The sequence below is a fragment of the Taudactylus pleione genome, unplaced genomic scaffold (genome assembly GCF_031769625.1).
Source record: "Taudactylus pleione unplaced genomic scaffold, aTauple2 ptg003505l, whole genome shotgun sequence".
Classification (NCBI taxonomy): Eukaryota; Metazoa; Chordata; class Amphibia; order Anura; family Myobatrachidae; genus Taudactylus; species Taudactylus pleione.
This window is the reverse complement of record NW_028287850.1, coordinates 2,092,582-2,109,419: the sequence shown is the minus strand read 5'-3', so window position 1 is coordinate 2,109,419 and position 16,838 is coordinate 2,092,582. Positions and strand designations below refer to the sequence as shown.

Genomic DNA, 16,838 nt, shown 5'->3' with positions numbered 1-16,838 from the left:
ATTCAGCAGAAGACGGTAATGCGATCGCGGCTGAAATTTCGCACGGATCGCAACTGCGAAGATAAGCGAATGCCTGCCAAAGCACAGCCGGCATAAAGACGTCCACCGCTGCCTTCTCATATGCGTTCAATACTTCAATGTCGCATATACGTCAGGTCTGACCAGCCGCAAACACTGCAGCTATCCTCGCACGCAGAGAGCTCTCATGCTGCGGCTGCAATCGCAATGGCTAATTTATGCATGGCTGAGAAATGGCGTTTAAACGGTCATACACGCCTGCGTTTATCCACCCCCATGTTACCTCCCCAAACGCTGACCACATGACATTCGCTTTGCAATTGTATCCTCTGTGCAGGTGTAATGGCAAAGCAATCGTGACGTGTGCGCAGTGCGACTTACACGAACGTGCAATGGCAAATAATCATTCGATCTGCAGAAATATCCGCATCGCGCCGACTGCTGGATGACGGCCCTTAGATAATTGTCTCTTGAAAAATCGGGAAAACTTGTGACAACAGCCGAACCTAACACCTTTATCCATCTAACTGTATCAACTCTCTCTGAGCGCTCGCAAGCGGGTCGATGGTGCCCAAGTGCGCATGCGCACGACGGAGGCGGCTCCGTCGTGCGCATGCGCGAGACCCGAATAACGACGGCCATGCCGTTGTTATGGGTCTCGCACCAAAGGGGGCGTGCTGTCGATGTTGATTGACAGCACGCCCCCTTTGGTGGGTGTGCCGGGGGCGTGGCTGCCCAGACGGGGGCGTTCCCATGGGAACACCTACCGTCTGGGTCCGGCGCCACTGACATCACTAGTGATGTCAGTGGGAGTGCTTTTGGCTCTGATAGAGCCAAAAGCACTCCTGGGCTTGCGGCAGCGAGACCCTACCGCAGGGTCTCGTCGCAAGCCCGATGGTCGCGATGGTCTTGACCATCGCGACCATTTTCCTGGCTGCTCGCTATAGCTGTGGGTGGTCACCCACAGCTATGCGAGCAGCCAGGAGGCCACTCCAAAAAGAAGGAGGGACGGTCCTGATTCAGAGCGAGCGCTCTGTCAGAGCGTCCGGCTCTGAATCAGGGCCTCTGTTCCCTCTAGCAATTTTTTACAGCGACAGTTCCGCTAGAACAGATTTTTTTTTTACTGCTGTTGGATAGCGGACAATATAATGTCAGTATTTTATTATTTTTTCCCCCCGCTGTTAGGTGAGCACTGCAATCTAACGGTAAATCGCCTTATCGATCCCATAGAAATGTCCGCGTGCGTGACAAGAAGGGGCCAAGACAGTGTGATCCATGATCAATAATTCATAGCAGGTCTGCCTTGTTTTTTTGGCCGCTGCACGGGAATAATATAGAAAAGTCTACATGAAATAGATCACATGTCTCATGATCAAAAGAGAAGAGGGTTGAAAATGTTCATAAAAATCTGTCCCCCCGACTGCGGCGGTAACTTTAGGCAGTAGTAACGGAGAGTGTTTGGACTACTGGAGGTCAGAACATTCTTTTACAAAGGGAAATGATACATTACAGCCAGTGCGCTGAGAGCCAGTGATGGATTCACATTCGTCAGAGGTTCTAAGGAAAACTTCCTAAAGTTTCAGAACATCAAAACCTTGGCTTCTTGTAAAGGGACTTTGTGCTGCTTATACTTATGGAACCTTTTGAAATTATTTTTTTTTCTCTCACTGTCTAAACTGCGGGATTTTGAGAAGTACAAATATTTGGATTTTTTTTATTTTTTTATTACATAGCGCACTACGGCCGGCCAAGCTGTGAATTGTTCCCAATAAATGGTACAGCGTTACGTGCTAGTAGAAACTTTTATTTCTATTCTCAATGCATCCTGTTATTTCTCTACTGTTCATATTCACCATCAGTTGCGCTCGTCCTTTTTCTCTCTTTCATTCTCTTTCTCTCTCTCTCTGGGCCTTACTCAGAGATGGACGCTGAGAACGCTGTGCGAAAATATACAGAATTTGGACTGAGACGCCCCCCCTGTGGGTTCGCAAATCCAAGCACCTGCGTACAAAGGGCCTAAATCAGAGATGGACAGATTTGCAGAGTCGCACGCACACGGCTGTGCAAATCCGTTGCGATCCCAGTACGTCGCAGGCTGGGATCACCATTGCAAACATGGTCATGATGATTGCTCCTTTGTTCAGGCTGTGGGAGCTGAAGCTTCCTGTAGTCTGACCGGGTGCTGGTCTGGTAAGAGGCCAGGAATCTGCGTCCATCGCCGCAAGACCCTGGCCTTGTCCCTCCTGTGTGTTGCCCCCATTTCTGGGAACGGAGACCAGGCACGCCCCCCAAATGATTGACATGCTGCGGCTTGGAGGGGTCAGCGAGCAAGATCGCAGGACTCCTTCTGCGCATGCGCTCAGGAAGAGCTAATAAAAAGTCCTGCTGGCTGCTTAGAGCTTCGGTACAATTCCGCTGCCTTAACCTCATGACGTCTCTCACATAGTGCACTGCACACTGCGGGAGCCGGATGCCGGAGCTCAGGTGTGAGCTGCAGCCTCCGGCTGCCGCTGGCACTGCTGCGGGGAGGGAGCCGGGTGCCGGCTGGTAACAAAATCTCAGCGGGTGCCCGGCAAATGTAGCCTCCCTGCGGCGTCGGGGTTAGGTGGGCCAGAGGAGGTGGAACTGGTTCCGTCTCCCGTTCTGGGCCACTTTAACCCCTGGTGGGTGTGGGGGCCCCTTATATGTGGAGGCCCCAGGGACGACCGCCCCTGTCGCCCCCCTGTTAATCCGGCCTTGCTTATCATACAAATACACTTTACATATATTCTGTATGCCAACACTCCAAAGTGAATGCTTTACTCAAGGTACAGTTCAGGAGGTCCCATACTCAGGCTGATTTATTGTTATTTATTGATTTGTACAGGGGCCCATCTTACAACCCTAGAGGGAGCTGGAGCAACACTAAATAATAAAAAACAAAGGACGGGTGTGCTCAGGGAGAAAAATACACCAATGCAACACAAAAAATATATATAGTACTCAGAAAAGCACAAATAGTCAAAAACGCCAAAGAACAAAAATCTCCCACTGCATGTCTCTGCATTAGAAAATTGCATGCAATGGAACATATTACACACTATCTCCGCAATAAACAATCTAGAACTTCCGTTAATTGGTATATCAGAGGGAGCCGTCCTAAATAACCCCCTCCAAAGGCTGCCGAGTCCAACGCCCTCTTAATTTTCTAAGTAGGCCTGCAAGTTGATGTTTATACTTGAGGCCGCATCAAGGGCCCTCTTCATGGTCGCCCAGGACATCTGTCCTTCATGTTGTGTACGTCCCCTAACCACCAGTAGATGCTTTATTATTAGAATTTCCCCTACCCCCTCCTAACATAGCAAATCTATTTGCTAAAGATTGTTTGTTGTCATCTGTTCACCTACAGTTTCTTCAATAAATAAATATTATTTATAAATCATGGGGTCTATGTACTAAGCCTTGGAGAGTGATAAAGTACCAGCCAATCAGCTCCTAACTGTCATTTTTCAAACACAGCCTATAAAGTGATAGTTAGGAGCTGATTGGATGGTACTTTACCACTTTCCACTTTATCACTCTCCAAGGCTTTAGTACATCTCCCCCAAAGTGTTTATTATAAAGTGCTGTGGACAACTCCAGTGATCCGGTGAGGGTTGTAGTGCTCCGCCGTTGTATGTAACATTAAAGCTGATCGCTGTGTACAGGAGAGAATGGACGGACTTGTCTTGTTTAACCGTAGCAGGATACAATTAGTCAGAGCCCTCCGGGGTAATTTACAAAGATGCTTAGAACAAATGTATAATAAAGGCATAAGAGCAGAATCACGTGTGGCGATATGTTATTCTGAGCGTTCTGCAAATAACTTGACTTTTGCTGTAAAACCTGTTGCTATGGAGACTTTCCAGTTGATAAGAGCTTTGCAAACCAGAATCTCAAGATCTGTCACATCGACAACACAAAAGCAAATACAAATATCTTAGCGGCAATCCTATGTCAAATAGGCCTAAACTATACCTTACAGTGACATAAAGAAAAAAATTCAATTCTGGAGGTCATGCCTTTCTTGTCCATTAGGTCTCGGTGAAGCACTGGAAAACATAACTAGCTGAAAAACAAACTTCTTCTCTGTCCATGCTTTTAACAGGGAGTTCAAAGGTCCTCTTTAAGGGGCTGATGCTTAGGGTGATGTTGGATGCATGTCAGTTTAAAAGCGGGCACTGAAATCCAACCCATGTAAATAGAGTAAGTGCCAGAAGAGCTTTTAACATTTGCGTTGATAGCAAAAAACACATCTATTATTAGGTTGGATTCAAATTTGAAAAAGACCCTCCTTTGCAGTACAGCAGGACTAAGCTTCCTTCTTGTGCACGAATGAAAATAGCAAATAATGAAATCTAAAATATGCCCCAAAATCATAGAATCTAGACACGGGCAATAAGAAAGACGCTATCTCTGGTCAGAGGTCAGCTTGCAATCAGAAGCAAATAGCTAGTATTGCTGTTCCATTTCTGTAAGCAGCAGGGACGTGCAGTCAGTGTAGGCAGGGCGGGCAGCGCCTCCCCTGTCATACGCCTGAGATTTGATATAAAGTGAATAGTACAAAGAAGATATATATATATATATCTTAAAAGATCTTCTTTGTTTATTGTAATCATTTTTATAGTTAACAGTCACCAGCTGGGACAGCAGAGAGATGAGGCAGCAACAGCTCAGCCTCGCTTCTGTATAGTCAGACACTGCTTGCAGAGCTGGGGGGCGGGACCACACCACGGGCAGTAAGCTGCACAGAAAGAGAGCTAGTAGAGGCATGCCTCTGTTTGGGGAGGAGGCCTGCCTTGAGCACTGATGGACACCTTGGATGTGTCATGTGACCAGGAAGTGCCCTGCAGTGTTTAGACATCGGAACTCAATCAACTCAGCAGCAGTAAGAGAAGACACAGTGATGGAGGTAGGAGATTCAATGGACACTGAAGCTTAGTGTAGTGAGGGGAGAGTTACAGTGAGTAGGGTGTGAGACAGGCTTTCAGCACTCAGACTCATCTCCATGTGTGCCAAGCAGGCGCAAGTGTCGGTTCTGCATAAGGACTGATGTAATCGTGTTGCTTTTTTATGTGGGCATGATGTGCAGCAGATACTTGTGTATTTTATTCTAAGCATACAGGAGTACACCCAATCCAACGTGAGCCCGAATGTCTGCCTGTAGCAACGTGCAGTGCCGTAACAGGGCTTTACAGCGTCCTGTGCTAGCCACGCCCCTGACAATATGATGTCATGCCGAGAGGGCAATGGCCGCCAGTGACGGGAAAAACAGCAACTAAGTGGAAGCATCCTTGGGATGCTCCGAGGTGCTGTAGAGGTTGCAGGGTGCTCTTTACAGGCATCCTGCTGGCCAACTGCAGGGACCATGGGTCAGCCATGGAGCCCTGTGTTTTATGAGGCGGCACAGCTCGTGCTGCCCTAGTCATGGTCCTGGCAACTTGCACACGGGGCCTGAATCACAGTTGTACGCATAGCTGATATGTTTGCAGTTGAGCGACTATCAGTAAACTGCGCATGTAGCACGCGGCGACTATTTGCACGCAGTGAGATTGGCAGTGAAGCGAGCGTATGGAGGAGGTAATGGGGAGTGGCAGCAAAGGCATGTTGTGACCGTTTTTGGGGGCGTGTCACGTAATGCGTCTGCGATCCCGCACGCAAGAATAAAAAAGGCTCCTGCGTCTCAGCTGCAGTGCCCATTCTGCGCGGCCACTTAGTGGACCGGTAATCGAAGGCTCTGCGTCCGATGCTGCTTTTTTTGTATGCAGATACTTGGATTTGCGATGCCGCCGGTGGACGCCTCAATACATATCCTGGCGTCTGCGACATTTATATATTTTCACACTGCAGCTGCGGGCGGGATTGCAGCTCCGTTGGCATTAGCGTACATCTATGAATCAGATCCAATGGGCGCTCATGCAGAAAATTACGCCTAATCAAGCATGAATGCTTCTAAGCACTGCACACACCGATGTGAAGCCAAGCAAGACGCTTGTCAGAAAGAGTGTCTACAGGGCTATTCGCAGGCAGTGCGCAGAAGAACGTCGCGCTACATGGGGAAAGGATGTACTGCTACATAGGTGAGGACCTCCAAAGGTGTAGCAGGGTAGAGGCGTGGCTCCCTCCCTAACTGGTGTGACCACACCCACTAGATGGCATGGCCACTCCCCCTTTGGGGTCCTTCTAAGGATGTTCAGAGACACGTCATGACTGAGGAAATGTAGAACTGCAGAGTAGTTCCCCTTTTTGCTGTAGCAGCTGCACAAAACACGACTTTAATCCTACCAGAATAGGTTTCCTGCATTCATATTTATCTTATAAACTAGAGGGGACAGAATAGGGATCACAATAAAATCTTGCAGCACTGAAAGCTAAATGAAAGCTGCAGGAGGACACGACGCCTATGGATCGATGGCTTCCGTCTCCCTGCAGAGTGGGGGTTACATCGTGTTCTGAGATTCGGAAACAAACAGCCCCCGTCCAACTCTCCAATCTCCCCAATTGCACACTGATAAATGAGTCTAATAAAACAAAGGGAGAACCGGCAGCCGGAGAAGCATTTTAATCTAATTAATCTTCTTGCGGGTCAAACTGTAAATAGAATATCCTCGAGCAGGAATGGGAAATTGATTAGATGCTTGGAATACAGCACGTCTATCAAGCAGGTGACTAAGGGGGCTCTCGGCATGGTCACCGCACCACAGAGGCCTGAAAAAAGTCTTCTATTTAATCCCCCCCCTCTCATTCAACAACTTGTTTAAAGGGCCCCTGCCCGACATAAAATGAGGTGTGTCGTTCCCAGGTGCCCCTGATTTGTCAGATGTACCGCCGGCGATGGAGAATATAGAATTGTAGCAGTTTCAACATTTATTTTGCATGCAGAGAACCGATTGGCTGCAGCAGTTGTCCAATCAGTACTTCCGACACAATTGTCATTAAATTAATTTAATTACAACTAGATTCTTGAAGGGATTTTTAAAAAACTCTGGGGCCTATTCATCAAACCTTAAAAATCGATGGAGGTAATTAGGTTTAGAACTCACATGGAGTTCTACCTAATTACCGGAGGAATGCATCATTCCTCCTCCCTATAACTATCTATTCCGAAAAGCTGAAATTTTTGCGATAACAGCTTTTCGGTAAATAGATACTTTTCCCTGCCTGCTCTAACTTACCGCAGCTGTAATCCGTGCTGCGCATGTGCTGTTACATTCGTAAACCCAGCGCATGAGCAGCACTACTTGCAGCTGCGGTAATTTTGTGTACCCCACCCCTCCCTCCTCCACTCACCTCCCCCCCCCCCGTCCCGCATTTACCTGCCCGCACAGCAGCCTCCCGCTCCGTCCTGCTGGTCTGACACGTGGTCTCCCAGCACACCACGGTACAGTTTACAAAACAAAAAAATTTTTTTCTAAACTTTATTGTGTTCTGCAGGGAGAACACAGTTGTCCGAGCAACCACCGGAGCCAGAGGAGGGAACAGAGAGCCAGAGGGAGCTGCGGGGGACCTGCCCAGCTGACCGCAGGTAAGTCTCACCTGCTATTCGCCACCTCACAGTGGCTGATAGTACCTCCATCAAATTCCGAAAATACATAATTTTCGGCATTTGATGAATACCATAATTTCCACATCCCCATACTAATGTACCCATACTAATGTACTAATGTATGGTGAGTGTGGAAATTAACGCAGGGGGACTTAACCAGGAGATATCAGTGACATCTCCTGTGTTAAGATACTTCATGAACACTAAAATAACGTTATTTAAGGAAAATGTCCTAAAAAACTTTATTTTAGTGTTGATGAATAGGCCCTTCTGTGTTTAGTTTCAATTCCAATGCTTCAAGCTGGTAAAATTCCTGTTGTACTATTTTAAGGATTGAAATATTGCGATATTGCCCTGATGGTCAGTGATCCCAAAGGTCTTCACTAATGGTGCTAAGCTGAGGCAAAAATGGAGAATTAGGTCATGTGAGAATAGCAGGGATTATCTACAGTACAACAATAAGTGTGCTTGTACCAGAAAGCCGGTTACATGGTATTCTGTAACCACCAGGTCTAGTAATCTCTTATAATAGTTTTACTATTCAGCCTCTGTAACACATAGAATAACATTATTCTACTGCTCCGTCCATGGTGTCCGGTAACCATTGTGTGAGTATTATATTTTATTTATATGGCACCAAAGGGGTTCTGTAGAACTGTGCACAGTGAATGGTACATGCAACAAAAGCCATAGGGCCTAATTCAGAGATGTGCGCTAACCCGATGGTCAGCGCACATCTCCAATTGTGTCGCTCTATGCCGGCGCAAGTTTAGTACGGGTCCTGCGTGTTTGCACGCAGACTGTAAGAGATTGACAGTCTGCTGCCATTTCTGGGTGGGGAGGGGGCGGCAACGGCCTCCTTTATCCCCAAATGGAGGCGTGTCGCCGCTGTTGGGAGGGAAGAGGCCAGGATCTCCGTTGGCTGATGGAGATTTCCCGGCCTCTTTTGAGCAACTGCATTCGCCGGCTGGTGTAATTCAGCGTTGCTCTGGTGCGTGACAGCTGCGCTGAAAAGCAGAAGTAGCTGTGTTACTTATCGGAGACTATGTGGGCTGACTGTGCACACGCACGCACACAGACAAAGGTCGCCCGGTGAGGAGACAGCGGAGGGATCCACTCGGATTTCTCTTCGCAACTCCGCACCTCCTTCCCATAGAAAGGAGTGGGGCTCCGGGAACAAATGCCATCTGCACCCGTTGCTTAAAGCATAGCAAGCCCATTAGTGATCATGAATAGACCCCCTAATTAGGTAGAGAAGCAGAGGAGTGAGGGACCTGGTCACAAGAGCTTACATTCTAAGAGGTCAATGGGTGGACACAGAAAGGGAGAGTGGGCCAAACTTAGGTATCAAAATTGTCTTTTAGGGGTAAATTTACTAAATGGAGCATATCGTTAAGTGTGTATGCGGCTTTACTCTACACTTTGCTTGTTTAACACGTTTCCAACGTCCCAACCAATCGGCTCCTAACTGACAGACATATCACAGGCTGTGTTTGAAAAATGAAAGTTAGGAGCTGATTGGGTGGGACGTTATCTCCGTTCACTTCAGCTCCATCCAAGGCTTAGTAAATAGACCATCACCTAAGTCGGCAGCCACTTGTAGGTGAAAGAGGTTATGTTACATATAAAGTGCAGTATAATAGACACAGCTAATGCAAACATCAGGATATTTGAAGATCACTTATAAAGTGTTGAGCGTTCAGGATCAGTTACAACGTTGCATAATAATATAAAATATTGAGAAATGTTTCATTTATATAGAAACAGCTATTTTTGTGCCATTCTGATACCTTCCCAGACACACCATTAATTAGCCACATTACGTACATGAAGCACCAACTTCATCATCGTTAAAGCCAGTCTTACACCAGGATAATGAGCTCAGAATAAGACCTCTGAACACTCTGATTGGCTAGAAGTGAAATAACAGAAAACAATCACTTACTTTGGTAAAGTTTTCAAATGATTTTCTCTTAACTCTAATATCCGCAATTTGCTGAGCCTGATGACACAAAGGAGAGAAATGTACGGTGTGTAGTAATTATACAGGAAAGTGCAGGTTAAAAATCGATACGGAGAAAAAGCAAAAATAAAAGCAAATATTCTCACTTACACACAGATAAACTAGGAACGGGGAGAGCGACTCTGGAGCTGATTCATAGACGGACGGGAATGCCATCGCAGCTGCATGCTCTCTCGGATCGCAGTTATTAAAAAATGCTAATGACTTCCAAAGCCCAGCCGGGCATAGGGACGCCCACTGCTGTCTTCTCATATCCGTCCAACAGCGTGCAACATCGGAACCATCGACGCACAGCAGGCAGCCATGCTGCATATGTGGCAGGTCTGACCAGCTGCAAGTACTGCGGCACTCCTGACACGTAGAGAGCTCTCATGCTGAACAGGAGATGGCAATTGGCTAGTTTATGCGCACCTGTGTAATGGCGTTGAAATGGTCAGGCACCCCTGCGTTCTTCTTACCAACCCCCCCTCGTTACCACCACTAAAATCTGACTGTGAGAATGGTTCCTCTATGCAAACGTAGTCGCAAAACAATGGCTGTGCGTGCGCAGTGCCATGTTTGCAAACGATTGTTCGTTCTGCGTAAATATCGGCATTGCGGCGGTCTCTGAATCAGGCCTTCTGCCCGCTCACAGTGGTTATTACTGCAGTACATGAATACTGTATAACTCCTGTAAATTGTGCTTATAAACAATAAGTTCTGATATCATCGCTTTAACGTTCATTAGTAAAGGTTGTGTATCATAAGCAATAACACACCCCCTGCTGTATATTAATACAGATATTAGACGCAATCTAAAAAGTCCTCTATAATTTATAGTAAGCATTGTCTATCCTCTATAATTTACAGTAAGCAGTTTCTACCCTCTATAATATACAGTAAACAGTGTCTACACTCTATAATTTACAGTAAACAGTATCTACCCTCTATAAATTATAGTAAGCATTGTCTACCCTCTATAATTTATAGTAAGCAGGGTCTACCCTCTATAATATACAGTAAGCAGTGTCTACCTAACCTCTATAATTTACAGTAAGTGGTGTCTACATTCTATAATATACAGTAAGCAGTGTCTACACTCTATAATTTACAGTAAGCTGTGTCTATCCTCTATAATAAACAGTAAGCAGTGTCTACTCTCTATAACATACAGTAAGCAGTGTCTACACTCTATAATTTACAGTAAGCAGTGTCTACCCTCTATAATATACAGTAAGCAGTGTCTACTCTCTATAACATACAGTAAGCAGTGTCTACCCTCTATCATTTACAGTATGTAGTGTCTACCCTCTATAATATACAGTAAGCAGTGTCTACCCTCTATAATATACAGTAAGCAGTGTCTACTCTCTATAACATACAGTAAGTAGTGTCTACCCTCTATAATTTACAGTAAGCAGTGTCTACACTCTATAATATACAGTAAGCATTGTCTACCCTTTATAATATACAGTAAGCATTGTCTACCCTCTGTCTACCCTCTAATTTACAGTAAGCAGTTTCTACCCTTTATAATTCACAGTAAGCACTGTCTACCCTGGATAATTTACAGTAAACAGTGTCTGCCTTCTATATTTCACAGTAAGCAGTGTCTACCTTCTATAATTTACAGTAAGCATTGTCTAAACTCTATGTACAGTTTTACTGCAATATATATGATATAATCCACTTCCTAGTGAGAAATATAAGTACACCAATTAGTTTTTTAGCCATATAAAAGCATGAGGCTGCTTGTCACAGAACTCCACGGAGACTATTAGTGGGGAAAGTATCAAACCTTAGCAACCCATTATATTCAAGCTAGCATTTATCTAGTACATTCTATAAAGTGATAGGTAGAAGCTGATTGGTTGCTTTCACCAATTTGTCCTCTTCTCCACCCTTTAAAAAGTTTGCTACAGTACATCTCCCCCACGCTGTAGTTTTACTAAAAGACTAAAATGAAATATATTATTCCTTTGCCATATAACTGCTGCTTATTCCATACTGTATAATGCATAACCAGAAGTTTTATGACAAAGGAATAAAACATTTTATTTTTTTATATTTTAGTTCTGTGCTCCTGGAAATGCACTTGGCAGACAAGTAGGAGCATCCGCTCACATAGAGAAGGATTGCGAGGCCGCACTTTTTTTTTTACAAGTGACCCTTGTGGCTTGGTTTAGAGTTGTACGTAAGTCCACCTGCGGGCCAGCAATAAGTCTTCAGAGCTTGACTGTGCGTGACGCAACATGGCTCCTTGTAACACACACTTCCAGTCCCAGATCAGGGGTGGGGAGGTGCAGTTATGTAGAGTAGGAGTGTGTACATGTGTAACTGTAGCATACTCAATGACGTGGCAGTCTGTATAGAGTAGGCGCCATGTCCAGGTATGCTCATTTGCCCGGCTCCGGGGCTGACACTTTTTTTTGCACGTCCAATTTCCCAAGGGAATAGAGACCCATGGTGTTGAGGTCCAGGTCTTGTATCACAATTTGATAGGGTGAAAGGAGCCTGGCATAGCCTGGCATTTTTGCAGAGGTACCCCACACTCGTTGTGCCCCCCCCCTGCGTTAGCAGCAATCAGCCCAAACTACGGGGTCTATGTACTAAGCCTGTTAGGATCCGCGGGTTGTGGATCATCTTGGTGACAGGGCCCAGCCATAGTTGCAACTGGGAAACTGCATCATGTCCTGTCCTTGTTCCGGCTGTTGACGGCATCTTGAAATCCTGTCTTGTCCATGTACAGCTCATAGCCTGTCATTCCTGCCTGTCTGTGTGCAGATCTCAGGTGCTCACTAAGTAATCATCTGTCTCTGTGCAGAGCTCAGGTGCACACTGGCCTGTGATTAGGAAAAGCTCCCTGCAGGAAATGGCTCTGATTGGACCCTGTATCTCTTCAGTTACAGCCAGCCCTGCACTCAGTGCCGGTTATACGGTCTGAATACCAGTGTATGTTGCTCTGTTCACATTTACCTGAGTTCTTGTCGTTCTACCAAGTTCAACTGTTCTTGTAACCTGATCCTGTCAGTATTCAGCCCTGCTGTATTATTACCACAGTCCTGTCTAGTCGTGTCAGTCTGCATTCAGCTAATGTTACCTGCAGTGTTCTCCGCCTCGTTGCCTCCAGTTTGTGTTCCTGCCGCGTCTGAGTACTCCTGTCTGCTGTCTGGTTCCTGCATTATGGTCTGCTAGGCCTCGAACTGTGTTAGTACTATCATGGCTCAGTAGCCGCACCTCGGCTGTCTCAGTCCCATCACGGCTCCTGCGCTGCACTTTTGCCAAGTATATCACAGCTCTCAAAGCTGCATCTAGTCACATCACGGCCTGTTAGGCCGCATTGAACTCTGGGCCTGATTCAGAGCTGGACGCTCTGACCAGAGCGCTCGCTCAGAATCAGGGCCCTCCTACCTAAAATTGGAGCGGCCTCCTGGCCGCTCGCATAGCTGTGGGTGGCCACCCACAGCATATGCGAGCGGCCAAAAAGATGGTCGCGATGGTCAAGACCATCGCGACCATCGGGCTTGCGACGAGACCCTGCGGTAGGGTCTCGCTGCCGCAAGCCCAGGAGTGCTTTTGGCTCTATCAGAGCCAAAACCACTCCCACTGACATCACTAGTGATGTCAGTGGGGCCGGACCCAGACGGTAGGCGTTCCCATGGGAACACCTCAATCTGGGCAGCAACACCCCGGCACGCCCACCAAATGGGGCTTGCTGTCACTCACCATCGACAGCACGCCCCCTTTGGTGCGAGACCCATAACGACGGCTTGGCCGTCGCTATGCGGGTCTCGCGCATGCGCACGACGGAGCTTCCTCCGTTGTGCGCATGCGCACTAGGGCATCAGGCCATCTGTCTATACCATCATGGCCCACAAGGCAGCATCGAACTCTATCCGTACTTTGGCGGCTCAGTAATCGCACCTCAGCTGTTGCAGTCGCTCACGGCCCTCAAGGCTACACATCATAGTCTGCAACCATCTCAGCTCATTAGCCGCACCACAGCCTGCTAGCCGCACCTTGAACTGTGTCTGAACTCCTGCCAGTACTCTTGCCACATCATTGTGCCTTGTCTGTTTCTTTTTAGTCCAGTCTTGTCTGTACTCGAGTCCTGTCTGTCTTGTCTTTGCCAGTCCAGTCTAGTCTGCCTTACCCTTGTCAGGTTCTTGCCTGTCTTGACTTGCCTGTAATCCTGCATACCACAGTCCTGGTCGCTCCTGCCCTGCAGTTTATACCGTATCTAGTCATTCCTTGTCTAGCGTAGTAGCTGCACTACAGTCCCTAGACAATCCTCAGACCATAGTGACCTGCCTGCCGCTGCTAGCACACCGTGTTCTCTCTGTGCTGTGCCATCTTTCTGCAGCCACACTCCAGTCAGCTCCTCTGCCCAGTCTTGTCCTTGGTCAGCAGTCCTGCGGTCTCATCTCCGTGTGAGCACTGTAACAAATCCTTGGAGAGGATAAGGACCTCATTCAGAGCCGCTCACAAAAAGCGAGCGCTCGCTTGAATGAGGGCGGCCGCTTTTTTTGTTAAAAGCCGGCCTCCTGGCCGCTCGCTAAGCTGTGGGTGACCACCCACAGCTTTTGCGTGCGGCCAGGTGATGGTCGCGACCATCGGGCTTGTGACGAGACCCTTGTGGTAGGGTCTTGTCTGCCACAAGCCCCAGTGAGCTTCCGGCTCACTGGGCTTCTAATAGAGCCGGAAGCTCACTACTGACATCACTGGTGAGGTCAGTAGGGCCGCCCACAAACGGCAGGCGTTCCTTCAGGAACGCCTCCGTTTGTCCAGCCACCCTTCCACCCTGCCTACAAAAAGGGGCGAGCTTTTGATCAACAACGACAGCTGTCCCGTCTGAAGCGAGCCCCGGAGGGAGTGAATGTCTCACTCGCTACTGGGCTTGCGCACGCCGCGCCTGCGCAATGCACAACCATCGATCCGCTTGTGAGCGGGTCTGAATCAGGCCCTTAGTACATGGGGCCTGATTCAGAGCTGAACGCTCTGACCAGAGCGCTCGCTCTGAATCAGTGCCCTCCTACCTGAAAATGGAGCGGCCTCCTGGCCGCTCGCATAGCTGTGGGTGACCACCCACAGCATATGCGAGCGGCCAAAAAGATGGTCGCGTTGGTCTTTTACCATCGTGACTATCGGGCTTGCGACGAGACCCTGCGGTAGGGTCTCGCTGCCGCAAGCCCAGGAGTGATTTTGGCTCTATCAGAGCCAAAAATCACTCCCACTGACATCATTACTGATGTCAGTGGGGCCGGCTTCAGACGGTAGGCGTTCCCATTGGAACGCCTCCGTCTGGCAGCCACGCCCCCGGCACGCCCACCAAAGGGGGCGTACTGTCAGTCACCATCGACAGCACGCCCCCTTTGGTGCGAGACCCGGAGCGACAGCTTGGCTGTCGCAGTCCAGGTCTCGCGCAAGCGCACGACAGAGCTCCCTCCGTCGTGCGCATGCGCATTGGGGTAACATTGACCCGTTTGTGAGCGTGCTGTGCGAGCGTGCTGTGCGAGCGAGTTGGTCTGAATGACCCCCATAGACCCCTATTTCACCGGCTACGGTTACGTTTCTGTTGTCGTGGGAGGCAAATTATTTGAAATTGATTGAATAATTCTTTGGAAGCCGGTAATGACATCTTCTGCTCTGTCTGCTCCATGATACACTTAGAGCATTTCCCTTTGATATACATGAGGAATAATGTTTGTTGTTGTTTTTTCTTTTTACTACTATTGAATTAGCAAATGAGGATTTTTATTTCAAAGTTTCAACAATTATTGTGGTTAATGCTGTATTACTAGGGGTGGCAGCATTGCTACTCCTAATATTCCTCATTAGCCTTTCAGCCCAGGGGTACCCTGATGAGCCTGAGCACTTTTCATCACGGGGCTGGAGGTCTTTGGGAGGGAGACATGGCTTTTCTTTACAGACCCTACCCTCAATGGAGGTTTTAGCCCAATGCTGACCATCCTGGACCTCACACACCCACAACCCAGGCTGTCCTGTGCAGGAGCTAGTTGAGGGACTTGGGTGATGGGGAATGCTACACATTAATATTTGTTAATGTATGGAGCCGTAATCGGGATTTTCAACAATCGGGCTTCTGGCGTCGGTATTTGCCGCCGGGATATCATACCCAATCTCCCCTCACTCTATCACCATACACATTGTGGACCTCATTCAGAGCCGCTCGCGAAATGCGAGCGCTCGCTCTGAATGAGGGGCCGCTTCTCTGTAATGAGCCTGCCTCCTTGCCGCTCGCTAAGCTGTGGGTGACCACCCACAGCTTTAGCGAGTGGCCAGGTTGATGGTCGCGATGGTCAAGACCATCACGACCATCGTGGCTTGCGACAAGACCCTGGTGGTAGGGTCTCGTCTGCCGCAAGCCCCAGTGAGCTTTCGGCTCTAATAGTGGGGCCGCCACCAATTGGCAGGCGTTCCTTCGGGAATACCTACGTTTGGCCAGCCACCCCCCCCCACCCCGCCTACAAAAACGGTGCGAGCGGTCGATCACCATCAACAGCCGCCCCTTTTGTAGTGAGCCCCGGAGCAAGAGAATTTCTCTCTCGCTCCTGGGCTTGCACACGCGCAGTGCGGCCGCTGCGCGTGTGCAGGGCCTCAACATCGACCCGCTTGCGAACGCTCAGCGCTTGCAAGCGTGTCTGAATGAGTCCCTGCGTGTTTCCTCAAAGCCACATTCTAGATCCCTGACAACCTGCATAAGGTTAGCAACCATCGATGGTTAGATGGCGATGGTGAGTGCTTTCCCCATCGATGGAAGTCCACCTATGACAAATATCAGTGTATGATCCCTGATGGAGAATGCCAGCCCTGCCATGCACATAATCAAGCCATCGATGGCTAAACCTGGATGCTTTCTTGCCGATGGTAAAAAAAAATAATCAACCATCCATGGCATAGCTGTCAATGGTCATGAAATGTGGCCCTAACTCACACTTACAAAGGATCTATTTGTTCTCAATTCTCAGTGACAGTTCTAGGATCCAGCTTATCGCACCCAAGCATCTGCTGTGCCCACTATTATAAGGCAGTACTCCAGGTTAGTGAGGGAAACTGGCAAGAGGTAAATGAGGGCCGATTAGCTGCTGTTGGTATATAATAAAAACCACAACACTCTTTGCTTTGAAAATGCAAACTTACTTTTTTTTGGGTGGAATAGGGAAATGACATGGACATAAATCAGATGATAAAAATATCTGCTGCAAATGGGGACAGTGCGCCGTGCCATTCCTC

At 48.0% G+C, this 16,838-nt stretch overlaps 1 protein-coding gene across 1 annotated transcript in view; it reads right to left on the bottom strand.

The window, feature by feature from the left end:
* The window catches only part of LRRC7 (leucine rich repeat containing 7), a 419,637-nt gene that overhangs the window by 132,583 nt on the left and 270,216 nt on the right, over positions 1 to 16,838 (bottom strand). Inside the window, exon 6 of the mRNA XM_088466556.1 lies at positions 9,528 to 9,584. Within this exon, the coding sequence (XP_088322682.1) occupies positions 9,528 to 9,584 (57 nt within the window). The remainder of the gene's footprint in view (positions 1 to 9,527; positions 9,585 to 16,838) is intronic.